The sequence below is a fragment of the Chlorocebus sabaeus genome, chromosome 6 (genome assembly GCF_047675955.1).
Source record: "Chlorocebus sabaeus isolate Y175 chromosome 6, mChlSab1.0.hap1, whole genome shotgun sequence".
NCBI classification, from domain to species: Eukaryota; Metazoa; Chordata; class Mammalia; order Primates; family Cercopithecidae; genus Chlorocebus; species Chlorocebus sabaeus.
Window position 1 is genome coordinate 9,781,922 of NC_132909.1, and position 16,855 is coordinate 9,798,776.

The 16,855-nt window shown below is 44.2% G+C and overlaps 2 protein-coding genes across 9 annotated transcripts in view; one reads left to right on the plus strand and one right to left on the minus strand.

Annotated features, from left to right (window-relative positions):
* LOC103234962 (caspase recruitment domain-containing protein 8) overlaps positions 1-3,026 on the plus strand; it is a 39,442-nt gene extending 36,416 nt beyond the window's left edge. For all 4 annotated transcript variants that reach the window (XM_073016239.1, XM_073016238.1, XM_073016240.1 and 1 more), the window contains one exon: positions 548-3,026. In XM_073016239.1, coding sequence (XP_072872340.1) covers positions 548-597 — 50 coding nt within the window. In that variant the 3' untranslated portion in view covers positions 598-3,026. The remainder of the gene's footprint in view (positions 1-547) is intronic.
* Positions 1-13,923, minus strand: part of LOC103234965 (caspase recruitment domain-containing protein 8) — an 83,950-nt gene extending 70,027 nt beyond the window's left edge. For 2 of the 5 annotated variants that reach the window (XM_073016231.1, XM_073016225.1), the window contains exons 1-3: positions 12,707-12,915; positions 10,051-10,157; positions 8,289-8,452 (exon numbers count right to left, since the gene is read on the minus strand). The gene's annotated coding sequence lies outside the window, so the exon portion shown is untranslated. The other 3 variants (XM_073016226.1, XM_073016229.1, XM_073016227.1) reach the window with 3 other exon arrangements.
* Between the last annotated feature and the right edge of the window lie 2,932 nt (positions 13,924-16,855).

The window sequence follows — 16,855 nt, forward strand, 5'->3', positions numbered from 1 at the left end:
AAATGGGCTGGGCGCGGTGGTTTATGTCTGTAATGCCAGCACTTTGGGAGGCCGAGGTGGGCGGATCACCTGAGGTCAGGAGTTTGAGACCAGTCTGGCCAACATGGCAAAACCCTGTCTCCAATAAAAATACAAATATTAGCCAGGCATGGTGGCGCGTGCCTATAATCGCAGCTACTCAGGAGGCTGAGGCAGGAGAATTGCTTGAACCTGGGAGGCAGACGCTGTGAGTTGAGATTGGGCCATTGCAATCTAGCTTTGGTAACAGAGTGAAACTCTGTCTCAAAAAATGAATAAACAAACAAAAAACAAAAAAAGAAAGAATATTGGGAAAATGTGTTCCTTTCTCTGATACATTTCCTGAATGGGCAGTGAGTGGCTCTTGACTTACTGGGGTTTCATTAGTATATTAGTATGCCAAACAAGATCCCTGCCTTATAAAATATGGAGAATTAAATTATTTTCATTGGCGCATGAAAGACTAGAAAAGCTCAGTAAGGGTATATGATTCATTGTATGTCATCTCCAATTCTTCCCTCTTTTGTAGTGGATATCCAGCTTGGAGCTGCATCAGCCCCTCGTACCTTCTCAGGTTAGTGAAATGTTTACACTAAAGCCAGGAGGATGTATCTGATATCAAGAGGCCTTTGAGTGCTTTAACTTCACAAAGTAAGGCTCCATTTCTTCTAACCTTGTCATTTACAAAGAACAAGCGATGCCAGAGAAAAATACAAACAATGAGTATGATTTACTTACGGGAGGACGTGAGGACATCACGTCCACACCAAGGAGCAGGAAACAGCAAGTTATTGGGGTAAATGTCTTGCATCTGGGGAACCGTAAGTTAAACTAGTTCTATATTGAACTTTGAGAAATATATAGTAACTATGAGACTACAAAGTTAATCAAGAACTGGAAGTAAAATATCCAAAATGAAATGAATGTGGGTTAGGCAACAGAAACAAGATGAAGACCCATCCCCCGCCATGGAATTATGAATCTTCGTTTGGTGCGGACCCCAAATCCTGTAAGAGAGCAATTCTCAGAGTCCGCAACTCCCCCTTTCATCCAGGTGCAGCCTTTGTGAGGGAGAACCACCGGCAACTCCAGGCCAGGATTGGGGACCTGAAAGGGGTGCTCGATGATCTCCAAGACAATGAGGTTCTCAGTGAGAATGAGAAGGAGCTGGTGGAGCAGGCAAGGACACGGCAGAGCAAGACCGACGCCCTGCTGAGCATGGTGGAGAAGAAAGGGGACCGGGCCCTGGAGCTGCTCTTCAGAAGCCTTAGTGAAAGGGACCCTTACCTTGTGTCCTATCTTAGACAGCAGAGTTTGTAAAGGGAGTCAGTCCGAGAGTCTGGAAGAGAGAATCCAGCGTTCTCATTGGAAATGAATGAGTAGAAATGCATCCTTGATTCCAGTGTCCGAAACAGAGGAGGGCTGGGTCACATTTGCCCATCACACAGGCTTTGGGGACAGATACGTCACCGGGAAGATACCCATGGGCTGTATCCCCAATGCCTTTCCCTCAAGAATATCTGAAGAAAAGAACAATCGTGCTTGTAAATCTTTTCTAACCGTGGCTCGATACATGACTGTTCCATCCATTGACACGTTTCCCGAAGACCCAGGGTGAGTAAGTCAAGGCAGTTGTGTTTACGCATGACAGGCTCCAGAAAGGAAAATTCTCCTGATGAACCTGAAAACCAGCTTTTATGGACACTCTGATGTCTCACCATTCTACCACAAAAAGCAGGAAAGCTAACAAAACCTCTCAATCGAAGAGACTCAAGGTATTTCTTAATGGTATTGGTTTTACATACGTTGTCCCTTTAACATTTTATCTATTGCTGTTATTACTAGAATAATGTAAGTACGTTATTCTACAAGTACCCGGGAGGCGGAGGCTGCAGTGAGCCGAGGTCGCACCATCACATTCCAACCTGGGCGACAGATGGAGACTCCATCAAAAAAAAAAAAAAAAACCCAAAAAAAAAACCCTTGGGAAATTGCTATGTATCTTGTACTTTTAATCATTGAGTTTTGTATACATTGACTGTTTCAATAGCTCTCGAGGAAAATGGCCTATTAACAGATTTCCAGGTATTTCCCATTTCTGCCGCTCTTCCTTCACTCTTGATTTTCCAAGTTTCATTCTGCAGTTTTCTTTTTTGTCTGAAAAACTTTGATTTGTAGTTCTTTTAGAGCAGATCTGATAGCGATGACTTCTCTTACTTTTCTTTCTTTCTTTTTTTTTTTTTTTTTTTTGAGACAGAGTCTTGCTGTCGCCCAGGCTGGAGTGCAGTGGTATGATCTCAGCTCACTGCAACCTCCACCTCCCAGGTTCAAGCAATTCTCCTGCCTTAGCCTCCCGAGTCGCTGGAGTTACAGGCGCCCACCACCACGCCCAGCTAATTTTTTGTATTTTTAGTAGAGACGGGGTTTCACCATGTTGGCCAGGCTGGTCTTGAACTCCTGACCTGAAGTGATCCACCCACCTTGGCCTCCCAAAGTGCTGGGATTACAGATGTGGCCCACTGCGCCCAGCCATGGCTCATCCTTGTATTGTAAGTAATTTTGATTTGTACCCTGGACATTTGAATGTTATGAGACTCTATGATTCATCTGTATTCGACACAAAGTATCCATTTTTTTTAGGTCTTCTATGAAGTGAGGTTTTCATATTAGCTCATTTTTAAAGTCTGTGCAGTTCTGTTCTATCTATCCCGTGTGTGCCTATGAGATTCGGCGAGGGTTGACCTGCTAGTGCAGGTCTCAGGGCCTTTAAATGTGAATTAGGATCACAGCAGTGGATGCCCAAGTTGGGGTTACGCCTAGGAATTCATAAAAGTCTTCACGGACTCGCATTCTGCCGCTCCATGTGCTTTATTATTGTTATGGTGAGAGAAACAGCATTTTGTTATTTTTCTATACCCTAACTTGAAGTACAACTGAACTTTTGCATTTGAAGATTGAATGCCATAATTTTATGAAAAAAAATAAAAATATGTTGTTATTAAAACAAAGCCAGGTATATATTAATATGAGTTTTATTGATTCATTTGAGTACATGAAGTTAAAAATACAACTCCATTAAAAAGAAGCCACTAGGCTTCTTTTCTAAGTGACGTGTGTCACTGAGAGCTGATGTTACCATTTCACTTCCAAACGTCTTTTTCAGAAGATAGCGTTTTAATTAATGTTAACACAAAGTGTACGAAATATATTAGTTGACTAACTCTGCTTTTGTCATATCTTGACAAACTCTTTAATAGCTAGAGACTAGATATTATAAAATTAGGACCCGTTTCTCCAGTATATACATCATATATACAGTGTGGCAAAGATAAATGGAATGCAGGCTGGACACAGTGGCTCACACCTGTAATCCCAACACTTTGGGAGGCTGAGGCAGGCAGATCACCTGAGGTCGGCAATTCGTGACCAGCCTGACAATAATGGAGAAACCCCTTCTCTACTAAAAATACAAAATTAGCCGGGCGTGGTGGCCCATGCCTGTAATCCTAGCTACTTGGGAGGCTGAGGCAGGAGAATCGCTTGAATCTGGGACGCGGAGGTTGCAGTGAGCCAAGATCGCACCACTGCACTCCAGCCTGGACAACAAAGTGAGACTCTGTCTCAGAAAAAAACAGTAAAGACTCCAAATACCAAAGTTCCATTAACTGGCAAGTAATGGATCCAGGTCTACAACACTCTATCTCCTAATGTCGTCTCCAGATTAATTTTTTAAATCACCCAGGGCAGCAATCTGCAATGTCCTCTGGATCTGTGTCAGCTCTTGTGTGGCAAATGACTGAAAGTTCAGCTTCAATGGAGTAAAAATATATAGAGCGTGTCCTGGATCTACTGAATGCAAGCACAGGAGGTAGGACTGACCCCAGGGAGGCTGATCCATGGGATCCAAAAACACCACAAGGAAGGAACGTTTCTCCAGGTGTCTACCCGGCCTTCCATGGTGTTGGCTTCACACAATATTCACATGAAGCCTCACATCTCACAAGAGACGACTGGGAGAAGAGCAAGGGCAGCCTCTGATCCCCCCCGATGAGGAGAAGGCTCCTCGGGATGTTGTAACGTCTCGCAGACACATTTCCCATTCGGCGTATGTTTCCAGGAAGTCAGGGGAGCAGATCAAATTTTCAAAATCACGCCTAGAGGAGGGTCAAGATGGCTGGCTGGACACAGCCTGGAAGCACCACTCCCACCGAGAGAAACCAAGATACTGGGTAAACCAGCAGACTTAGAGCAGATCTTCGGAGAGAAAACACCAAGAGTTGATACAGAGGCGATGCAGACGCCAGGGCTGAAGAGCGAGGAACCTGGGAATGTGGTGTGGGGTAGCGGAACGCTAGGGCCAGTTCCCAGCACTGAAAGGCTCCTAGGGGAGGGGTGAGTGAAGGGACAGAGGGACAGCAGGCTCTCACCACAGACCACTGATGTCCCAGCTATAGGAGACTGCACGCCTTCCACAGACATTTTTTTTTTCTTTCGAGACGGAGTTTCGCTCTTGTTGCCCAGGCCGGAGCGCAATGGCACGATCTCAGCTCACTGCAAGCTCCGCCTCTCAGCTTCTAACAATTGTCTGGCCTCAGCCTCCCGAGTACCTGGGATTACAGGCCTGCGCCACCACGCTCAGCTAATTGTTGTATTTTTAGTAGAGACAGGGTTTCACCATGTTGGCCAGGCTGGTCTCGAACTCCTGACCTCATGATCCACTCGCCTCAGCCTCCAAAAGTGCTGGGATTATAGGTGTGAGCCAGCCTCCGTAGACATTTTGTCACAGACATGTGAACCAGAGCAACTCCATCTTGAGTAGGAGCTGGACAAAATGAGGCTGAGACCTACTGGACTGCATGTCCATAAACACTTGGTTTATTGATGGTAGTTCTTCAAGGCCCAATCGTCAGTCACCGGCAAGGGCAGGCTATGCTGTAGTGTCTTTCACATCTGTCATTGAAGCTACTGCCCTGCCCCCTTCCACTACCTCTCAACAAGCCAAACTCATTGCTTTAACCCAGGCTGTTACCCTTGCAAAGGCACTATGTGTCAATGTCTACACTGATTCCAAGTATGCCTTCCACATCCTACATCACCATGCTGTTATATGGGCAGAAAGAGGTTTTCTCACTACACAAGGTTCCTCCATCGTCAGTGCTTCCTTAATAAAAATTCTCCTTCAGGCTGCTCCACTGCCCAAGGAAACCGGAGACAACGCTTATGCTGATAATGCAGCAAAGGAAGCAGCTAGTTTCCCCACATCTGTCCCTCATGGCCAGTTGTTTTCCTTCTCATTTATCACTCCTGCCTATTCTCCCACTGAAACTATTACCTATCAATCCCTTCCTCAAGGGATTGGGGAAGGGATTTCCCTCATTTCCCTTACTCAAGGCAAATATCCCTGAGTAAGGGCACCTATAGTGAGAAATGAGAATGCATTAAATGTGGGCTAATACTGGAGGTTCAGGTAAGCCATAGAGACGTAGCTACATGGCATATTATGTCCTGTTTAAGTCATAGGTAGGAATACTTTCAACTGTACAGAAAATATACAATCTCATATGACAAACACCTATCATCAACTACATAATATAAAATGAGGTATTTATTTAACTCCTTTAACAAGTACATTTTAAGTACCGTCCTCAGGCAAGTGCCACAACCGGGGGTAATCAGCCAGGCCAAATGAACGTCCAGTTATAAATTACAACCTATCAATGTATAATGTTACCCACGAAACACATACAACAAATGCCAAAATGTTTACTGTGCCTGTGTGACTGTCTTAGAAATATGTAATATGATGAACATGACTTTCTCTGTACTTTCAACTTTTATAATATTCACATTTGTCATACATAAATACATGAATATATTTCATCTGGCAAAATGTTTTCCATTTTCTTTACAATCGAAATGTATTTCGAAGATGTGTGTTTTAAATTCAGATTCTACTGACCGTGGGTCTTCTTTCTCATGAGCAGACCAAATGCAATGTGAAGGGAATCACGGGGAGCCCTGGCGGGGGAGGTCTGCAGAGGCACCCCATGGACACAGAACAGGACACGAATCATGAGGTGATCATACTCGAGATGTCTCAGATAGAGCTCAGCCAAGATTTTGTAAAATTATTGAGGAGGAATTCATGCTAGAAATGATTACACTAGATGGTATTATTCTTCTAGTGAGTGGACACCTTAGGAAGGAGAGACTGGAGGGGTCCCAGGGACGTCCAGCAGCTACTGATGTTCTGTTTCTTGATCTGGGTGTGCGTTTACATGGTGGTGTCCACTGTAACGATTCAGGGATTGTTTATGTTCTGAATGTGTACTATTTTGGTTGTACTTGAAAAGTGGAAAAGAAAAACCTTAGCTCATACTTTTGAAGGAGAGCGTGCTTAATGATGAAGCCTGAATTGGATCTGAAATCTTTTCAAAATAAAAACTTCCAATTCTATTGGTCAAAGAGATGAAGCTCCGTTGGACAGCAGGACATACGTAGAGCATTAATGAAATATGTCAGCATACCCCTGATAAGGTATGGGTGTCACTATGGGTGGATTTATGCAGACATGAGACGTATACCAATGAATTCTGTGTAAAGGAGTGAATCTCCGAGTGCTTTGAAACTCTCAATCTGCACTATTCTTTATACCTCTTATTATCTGTACATATATTTTTTCCATTCCATGATCATTCTATATACTCTCTCTAGTTATCGTGTTTTGTATGTTTAGGTCACTGATATATATTCAACCCCTAAACTGCTGCCTGAAATATGTGAGGTGGACAAACATATTTGTTGAATGAATTTTAAAAGTGGCTTAGAGCAGTGCAGTTTAACAGAAATATAATGCAAAGTCTAGATGTAATTTTAGGTGTTTCAATAGCTGCATTAAAAAGAAGCAAAACCAAGCAGAAAAACCTCCTTTTAATTATATGTAATATGTTCATTTAACCCCCTAAATAATAACTTGAACATATAATCAATGTGAATAGTTTCTATGATACTTATGTATGATTATTCATAGTAAGACATTATAATCTCTTTTAAAAATTAATGAAATGTTAAACCTAAAGCCATAAAAACCCTAGAAGAAAACCTAGGCAATACCATTCAGGACATAGGCATGGGCAAGGACTTCATGACTAAAACGCCAAAAGCAATGGCAACAAAAGCCAAAATAGACAAATGGGATCTAATTAAACTAAAGAGCTTCTGCACGGCAAAAGAAACTATCATCAGAGTGAATACGCAACCTACAGAATGGGAGAAAATTTTTACAATCTACTCATCTGACAAAGGGCTAATATCCAGAATCTACAAAGAACTTAAACAAATGTACAAGAAAAATCAAACAACCCCATCAAAAAGTGGGCAAAGGATATGAACAGACACTTTTCAAAAGAAGACATTTATGCAGCCAACAGACACATGAAAAAATGCTCATCATCACTGGCCGTCAGAGAAATGCATATCAAAACCACAATGAGATACCATCTCACACCAGTTAGAATGGTGATCATTAAAAAGTCAGGAAACAACAGGTGCTGGAGAGGATGTGGAGAAATAGGAACACTTTTACACTGTTGGTGGGACTGTAAACCATTGTGGAAAACAGTATGGCGATTCCTCAAGGATCTAGCACTAGAAATACCATTTGATCCAGCCATCCCATTACTGGGTATACACCCAAAGGATTATAAATCATGCTGCTATAAAGACACATGCACACGTATGTTTATTGCAGCACATTCACAATAGCAAAGACCTGGAACCAACCAAAATGTCCATCAATGACAGACTGGATTAAGAAAATGTGGCACATACACACCATGGAATACTATGCAGCCATAAAGAAGGATGAGTTCATGTCCTTTGTAGGGACATGGAGGAAGCTGGAAACCATCATTCTGAGCAAACTATTGCAAGGACAGAAAACCAAACACCGCATGTTCTCACTCGTAGGTGGGAATTGAACAATGAGAACACTTGGACACAGGAAGGGGAACATCACACACTGGAATGTGTCATGGGGTGGGGGAAGTGGGGAGGGATAGCATTAGGAGATATACCGCAAGATATACGCGGGTTGTGCGTAATAATCTGCAGCATTTTAGTTTAGTGTTTGATAACTAACCTGAGTACCAGATTGTTTAAGTAAAACTTTAAGCAACTGCATATAATGTTGCTCTTCAATAGACAAATTCTGCCCCATGTTACTCTGATTCAGAAACTTTCCATTCCTAGTACCTCTTTAGGACACTGACCTTATATCCCAGTACCTCCTTAGGGTACTGGCCTTGTGTCTGCTGACAGCAGCAGACTCTTCCCCGGGTTTCTCATTCATCTGGTCAGTTTCATTTTCTCTGCTCCAGCAGACCTTCTTTGCCCACCTCCCTGTTTGGGCACTGCTTGTCGCTGTCAGTTGCTACTGGATTGAACGAAGGGGGACAAATGCAGAAATAAAGACAAAGACAAAAAGATCTACTTTAAAAGAAGGGGTCGGGGTCTCCTTGCTCCTAGTGAACAAGGGCCCAGAACTTTTACAGCCCTTCGTATTTATTAGGTAGAAAGGGCAGGGAGGGAGAGGTAATGGTTGGTCAGCTGCTTGATTTATCACAGGTTCACAAAATTGCTTTCTTTGTACAACAGGCTTCAGATGTTCCTATAGATAATCACAAGGAACACTGTGCTTGGGGTGCGACTGCCCTCAGCACCCCTTCTGATGGCAGATGCAGCTGTCAGTTTTCCAACATCCTGCTTTCATGTGAGCAGTTTTCTGTTTGCTGATATAGCCTCCAGTGGTATGCTGAGTTGGTCACAACCCTCATTCTTTCGGCCTGTAACACCCCCAGATGTGACAAAGAAGCCCAGAGGACCCCCAGTGGAAGAAACACGTAAAAAACTACACAGACTGCTTCGTAAGATTTCCAGATTCTTTTCATGGCAAGACGTAATACAGTAACATTCGGATGGCGAGGAGGCCATCATCACCCAGGGAGCCACACAGAGGAGGCTGCTCCTGAGGAAATGTAATAGCAAGCTGGCACTGCAGGAGACGGGGTTTTTGTATAGGACACTTTAGGTGGAGTTAGCTAGGTTTCAAGGGCTTTCCATGGATTGGCTAATTTGCATAATTCTGCAGGTTATGGGACATGGGGGCTATTTCTAGTTGTTTGGTACATGGGCCAAGGGCCACTGGGGTGAGTGCATTATGGCCCCAGAGTGTGAGAGCCAAATAAGAAGAGAAGTGTTGGAGGTTGATTTAATCAGCTGCTCGAGGAGCACTGAAAGGCCGCCACTCACGGCTTCAAAACTGGGCAGGACAACATTGAAAGACATAAAGGGAGACAGACAGAGAGATCAACAGATGTAGAACCAGTGGTTGTCAATTTCAAGGGATAAATTTTGTTAGAAAATAAGGAGTGAGTTTGTCATTACTTTTTTTTTTTTTTTTTTTTTCCAGACAGGGTCTCGCTCTGTTGCCCAGGCTGGAGTACAGTGGCATGATGACAGCTCACTGCAGCCTCAAACTCCTGGGCTCATGCAATCCTCCCACCTCAGCCGCCTGATCAGCTGGGACTGACTGCAGGTGTCCACCACTGCGCCCAGCTAATTTTTGTATTTTTTGTAGAGAAGGGGTTTCACCATGTTGCCCAAGCTGGTCTCAAACTCCTGGGCTCAAGCGATTCCACCCATGTTGGCCTCCCAAAGTGCTGGGATTATAGGCGTGACACACTGCACCCTGCAATCATGACTTTTTTTTTTTTTTTTTTTTTTTTTTTTTTTTTTTTTTATAGCTGGGATTCCCTTCATGGCCTCTTTTCCTGTATACTCCCACATCCTTTAACTTCAGCATACTTGCTTCCTCTGGGAGACTTTGCCTTAGATTTGCTGACCTCCCCACACACTCTGCTGGGTTCTGGATCCCTGCTCTGTGCACCTCTAACTCACTTTACATCATATCTCCACAACTAGACATAATGTCCTGATACTATCATTGTGTGCCTATATGTCTGTCATACTTACCATGCTGCACTCCTGGAGGACGGGAACCTGATCTCATTCATCTGCTTGGCCATTCCCCAACGCCCACTGCAGGGTGGGACAGGTAGCAGATGCTTGATAAACGTTTCCTGAAAAATAAATGAATCAGATTCCCGTGATCATCGTTGTTGCTGTTGTTTATCGAACACACCCCATGTCAAGTGCTTGGCTAATGCTTCCTATGCACAGTTGCATTTAATCCTTACAGCAATATCATTAAATCAGCACTCTTGCTGTCCTTATTTCATAGGAGGCTGAAGCTTAGAGAGGTGATGTAAACAATATGATGCCAGCCTGAAGGAGAGACTGCTCATATGAAAATGCTGGGGGAGAAAGAGAGACAGATACACACACACACACACACACACACACACACACACACACACATACACATACACACACACCTACAAGGGAGGAGAGAAGAGAAGGAAGGAAGGAAGGAAGGGAGGGAGGGAGGGAGGGAGGGGGAAGGGGATAGGAGGGGAGGGGAGGGGATGGGAGGGGAGGGGAGACGAGACTAGCGCTGAGATTTATTTTCCTTTTTTTTTTTCTTTTTTTTTGAGATGGAGTCCCGCTTTGTCTCCCAGGCTAGAGTGCAATGGCAGGATCTTGGCTCACTGCAACCTCTGCCTCCTGGGTTCAAGTGATTCTCCTGCCTCAGCCTCCCGAGTAACCGGGATTACAGGCATCTGCCACCACACCCAGCTAAGTTTTGTATTTTTAGTAGAGATGGAATTTCACCATGTTGGTCAGCTGGTCTCGAACTCTTGACCTCAGGCAATCCACCTGCCTCAGCCTCCCAAAGTGCTGGGATTATAGGCATAAGCCACTGCACTCAGCCTATTTTTCAAAGGAAGGAAGGAAGGAAGGAAGGAAAGAAGGAAGGAGGGAGGGAGGGAGGGAGGGAGGGCAGGCAGGCAGGCAGGCAGGCAGGCAGACACGCACTAGGATTGAGATTTATTTTTCTTAAAGAGTGGTGGCACATGCTTGTAGTCCCAGCTACCTGGGAGACTGAAGCAGGAAGATCACTTGAGCCCAAGAGTTTGAGGCTGCAGTAAGCTATGATCATGCCACTGCAGTTCAGCCTGGGCAACAGAGTGAGACCCTGTCTCTTAAAAAATAATAATAATAAGAGAGAGTAGTGGTCAGTAGGATTCAATAATTATTTTATTTAATACACTAGCATTTATTGGGTGCCTATATGCTGAGTTTCCAGTGATGAACAAGATGCCTGCTGTTATAACCCCAGAAGGTGGATGGAGACAGATAGATACTGAACTCCTGGTGCTTGGTTATGGATGTTTCTCGATTATCCACCCAACATCCATCCCTCTTCCCTCTTCTTAAAAGGACCCATGTCTTATTTCCAGCGTCCGCTTCTTACACATCCTACGAACATCAAAAAAACCTGTTGCCACCTCCACCTCCAAGGATATTTCACTCCCCTAATCACAATTATGGATTTACATGAGGGGCAAGTGACTTAGGCCCAGTCATGGGGGAGCCAGTTTTGGAGCTCTTGTTACAATGCTGGGAGTGGGGCCTGGAGTAAACCAGCTGGGGCACCCATGCTGTGCAGGGTAGTCCATCTGCCTCTTTTATGAGCACTGTGAAAATTCCATTTCAACATTTCTGACTTTACTCACAGAAGTAAAGGCTTTTGTGGCTGTAGCCAAACGGAGTCCAAAGGGACTCAGGAATATGCCAAACTGCTACCTCCTTCCAGGCGGTCTGGATTGTGCTCTGATTAATTTGCCATAGGTTCCTCCCTCTCCAGGGATGGCCTGGCTCCAGCCATTCTGCAACCAAAAGCATAACCAGCCTTTGCCTGTAGCTGACCCTCAGATAGCAGAAGACCCAAAGGATATATATACACACACACACACACATATATACACACACACACACATATAAAATATATATATAAATATATATAAAATATATAATATATAATATATATTATATATAAAATATATAATATATTATATATTATATATAAAATATATAATATATTATATATTATATATAAAATATATAATATATAAAATATATAATATATTATATATTATATATAAAATATATAATATATTATATATTATATATAAAATATATAATATATAAATATATATTATAAATATATATAAAATACATATTATATATAAATATATATAAAATACATGTATAATATATAATATAAATATATAAAATATATATTATATATAAAAAAATATATATATATATTTTTTTGAGACGGAATCTCGCTCTGTCATCCAGGCTGGAGTGCAGTGGCGCAATCTCAGCTCACTGCACCTCCGCCTCCCGGGTTCAAGCCATTTTCCTGTCTCAGCCTCCCAAGTAGCTGGGACTACAGGCGCCCGCCACCAGGCCCGGCTAATGGTGAAACCCTGCCTCGACTAAAAATACAAAAATTAGCCAGGCGTGACGGCATGTACCTGTAATCCCAGCTACTTGGGAGGCTGAGGCAGGAGAATCGATTGAATCCGGGAGGCAGAGGTTGCAGTGAGATGAGATCGCTCACTCTCCATCCCTCCAGTTCCCAGGCTGTTAGTCTAATTTCTCCCGCGAGGTCTCTAATCCCCGTCCCCTTCCACTCCAGGGTTACTGTGGCAACGCCAACCTTTGAATCCCCGTCCTGCGCGCTGAGCGGCTCGTAACCATGGAGACCGAAGCACGTTTCCTGCCCCCGCCTCGTCACCCAGAGACTGCAGCCCCGGGGCCCAGACCCTTTGGACAAGGAAAGCCGAGCGGGCCCCACAATGCCCCGTGGGTAAACGGGTCCTCCCCACTCCTCTCCTGCCTGCCGACGAAGGAAACACCACTCAACATGCACTACCTCAGATGGAGTTCCGGGCCCGCGGATTCTACTGCGCAGGCCCTCACGCTTAGGAAATGGACTTGGGCGCGAAAGCGCTGGTGGCGCTCAGCCTATTGGGAGTTGTAGTTTTCTGGCTGCTACCGCAGGAGATACAGGTGGCCAATGGGTGAGCTGGATGGAGGTAAGAACACGGTTAAGGAAGCTGGGATCTTCGTGCAGATTGGATCGTCACCATAGCAACAATGAAGCATCACGAGGTGCTAGTTCTGCTAGGCAGTCTGCCATTTTCATCCTTTCATCTTTTTTTTTTTTTTTTTTTTTTTTTTAACTCAAAGCTTACTTTGCAACAGGCACTGTTCTAGGCACTGGGGATACAATGGAAAACAAAATAGAGCTTACATTTTGGCGGGAGGAGATCGACTTAATGGTGAACACATGTTACTGGAAAAGCAGTTTGTTAATAAGTAATTGGGCTGCTTTGGGAAGAAATGGAAATGCAGGCAATGTTAGAACACTGGCACACACACTAATTCATTTATCCTCACAAAGCCCTATAGACAGCTACTATTATGACCCCTCAACTGTAACGTAGGCTGAACAACTGAAGGTCACATGACAAGGAAGTAGTGGAGCTGGTATTTGAACCCAGGCAGTCTGGCTTCATACTTGATAAGCTTAACTACAATGCGAAATTGGTAAATAGCTGTGTGGCATAATTTCAGGTAGTGATAAGTGCTGTGAAGGATAAAGCAAAGAAAGGGGCTGCGGTGGCTCTTTGCAGAGACTACTTAGGGATGGCTTTCAGGAAGAGGCGGCATTTGAGCAGGGGCCTGAGGGACTGATGTGACTTGTGATAAAAGAAAAACTTCAGACTAATTAAATTTAAAGAAGTTTAATTGACTGGGCACGGTGGCTCACGCCTGTAATTCCGGCACTTTGGGAGGCTGAGGAGGGCGGATGGCTTCAAGTTAGGAGTTTGAGGCCAGGCTAGTCAACATGGCAAAACCTCGTCTCTACTACAAATACAAAAATTAGCTGGGTGTGGTGGCGGGCACCTGTAGTCCCAGCTACTCGGGAGGCTGAGGCACAAGAATTGCTTGAACCCAGAAGGTGGAGGTTGTAGTGAGCTGAGATTGCGCCATTGCACTCCAGCCTGTGCAACAGAGCGAGACTCCATTTCTAAATAAATAGAGTTTAATTGAGCCAATGAAGGATTCACAAATCAGGCAGCCTCAGGCCAGAGTAGGCTGAAACTCCAGCACAGCCATGTGGTGGAAGATTTATGGACAGAAAAAGGAAAGTGACGTACAGAAAACCAGTCAGGTACAGAAACAGCTGGATTGATTACAGCTCGGCGTTTGCCTTATTTGAACACAATTCAAACAGTTGGCTACATTTGATTGCCCAAAACTTGGTGATTGGCACAAGTGTAGACCACCTTCTGTTTACACCTCCACTTGTTATAGTTCACGATGTACAGAAAAACCTTCAGGCTGAACTTAAAATACATAAAGAGACAGCTTTAGGCTAAACTTGATTTAACACTTGTGAGCTGGACGTGTGGGGCATATAGACGGTTAAGGGTCACTAACCTTTAGTTTCCTCTTGCCTTCCTGAAGGGCCACATACTGTAATACCTGCAGTTCCCTCCAATAAGAACGTACTTCTTCATTCTCTTTTCCTGGCAAACACATTCTTCAAGGTCCAGTTCTGTGAAGATCCTTCTGCCTGTTTTTTTTTAATTTAGTTTTATTTGTTTATGGTCACATACATCTCTTCCTGGTCTGGACTCATCCAATCCATTTGTCACAGTAAAGCTTCGGGGGCAGGGGAGGTGGTTATTCTAACGTACATCCAATCAAGCCACTCTCTGTTTAAAACCTTTTGAAGGCTTCCCATACCTCCCAGGATAAAGACTCACCTCATCTTCTATCTTTAAGGGCTTGCAAATCTCACTATCCAAATCTCTCCCTCTCTCACACTCTGACCCAGCTACCCTGGCCCATCTTCTCTTTATCTTATGGGCTGAGCTCTTTTCCACCCCAGGGCTCTGTGTGTTATTTGGTGAATGAATTAATGAATTAATTCAGTTTCCCATCACTAACCAGATAACCCGCATCTAAGAATCTAATGATAAAACAGGCAAGTGGAGAAGTTTTAGATTTGGTCTGCACTCAATTGCTGCTGTTTGTCTTCCCAGGATCCCTCCTGCCTCCTTTCCTTCCTTCCTTCCTTCCTTCCTTCCTTCCTTCCTTCCTTCCTTCCTTCCTTCCTTCCTTCCTTCCTTCTTTCTTTCCTTCCTTTTTTTTTTAAAAATTTTTTATTTTAAGAGATGGGTGTTGCGGGTGTGACTAGCTGGGGCCAGTGTCGTGGGAGGTAAAGGCATTTACCAAGACAGTCATAGGGAAAGAAATGCAGATTTATTAGACAGAAAGTACATTACACGAAAGCAATGGGCAGCACAGCAGAGGAAGAGCTGTCTGCAGAGGCAGGGGCTGGAGGGAAGTTTCATAGGGTTGTACTGGAGGGGACTACGTGCTGAATGAGTTACCCTAGTCCTCCCAGCCAAGGCATTTTTTGAGACAGAGTCTCACTCTGTCACCCTGTCACCCAGGCTGGAGTGCGGTGGCACAATCATGGCTCACTGCAGCCTCGACCTCCAGGGCTCAGGTGATCCTCCCAACTTAGCCTCTTGAGTAGCTGGGACCACAGGTGTGCAACACCATACCAGGTTAATTTTGTTTCTAGTTTTTGTAGAAATGGGTCTTCCTATGTTGCCCAGGTTGGTCTCAAACTCCTGGGCTCAAGCAGTCTTCCCACTTTGGCCTCCCAAAGTGCTGGGATTTCAGACATGAGCCACCAAGCCCCGACAAGGCCTTTTTAGTTCACCCAAAAGCCAGATGACTCCTGATATGTGGGCAAGCCCAAAGAAAATCAGCTACTTTATCAAGAGTAGCTGCTTTCATTTTTTAAAAAAAGCCTATTTCAGATAATTGTAGGTTTATGATCAGTCGCTTTGCTTTTCAAAGTATAACATGCATACTAGGATCTTGTTAGAATGAGATTCTGATTCCATAGTTTTGGAGTGGGTCTGAGAATCTGCATTTCTTTCTTTTTTTTTTTCTTTTTTTTTTTTTGAGATGGAATTTTACTTTGTCGCACAGGCTGGAGTGCAGTGGACCCACCTCAGCTCACTGCAACCTCTGCCTTCCGGGTTCAAGCGATTCTCCTGCCTCAGCCTCTCGAGTAGCTGGGACTACAGGCGCACCACCATGCCCAGCTGATTTTTGTATTTTTAGTAGAGGCAGGGTTTCACCATGTGTGTTGGCCAGGATGGTCTCAATCTCTTGACCTCAGGTGATCCGCCCGCCTCAGCCTCCCAAAGTGCTGGGATTACAGGTGTGAGCCACCACACCCGGCCTGAATTGTCTTTTATCTTGAGTTCCTTCATTGCTACTCAAAGTCTGCTCCACAATCCAGCAGCAACCACATCATTGGAGAGCTTGCTAGAATTTTGGGCCCCATCTTATAGACCTACTGAATCCAACTCTGTATTTTAAAAAGGTGCCCAGGTGACTCATGTCCACACTAAAGTTTGAAAAGTGCTGAGCTACTTCAACCTGGACTTTGTCGACCTGTAATAGAATTAAATCCCCTTCATCAGTTGCGACAACAGAAACCCCAACTCAAACTTCCCTAAATCATTAGGGTATCTTTGATTGGCCAGGTGCAATGGCTCACATCTGTAATCCCAGCATTTTGCGAGGCTGAAGCGGGGGCATTGCTTGAGGTCAGGAGTTTGAGAACAGCCCAAGTAACATTAAAAAAAAGGAAGAAAGAGAAAGAGAAATTAGCTAGGTGGTAGCATGAGCCTATAGTTCTAATTACTCAGGAGGCTGAGCCGGAGGATCCTTGAGCCCAAGAGTTGGAAGGCTGCAGAGAGCTATGTTT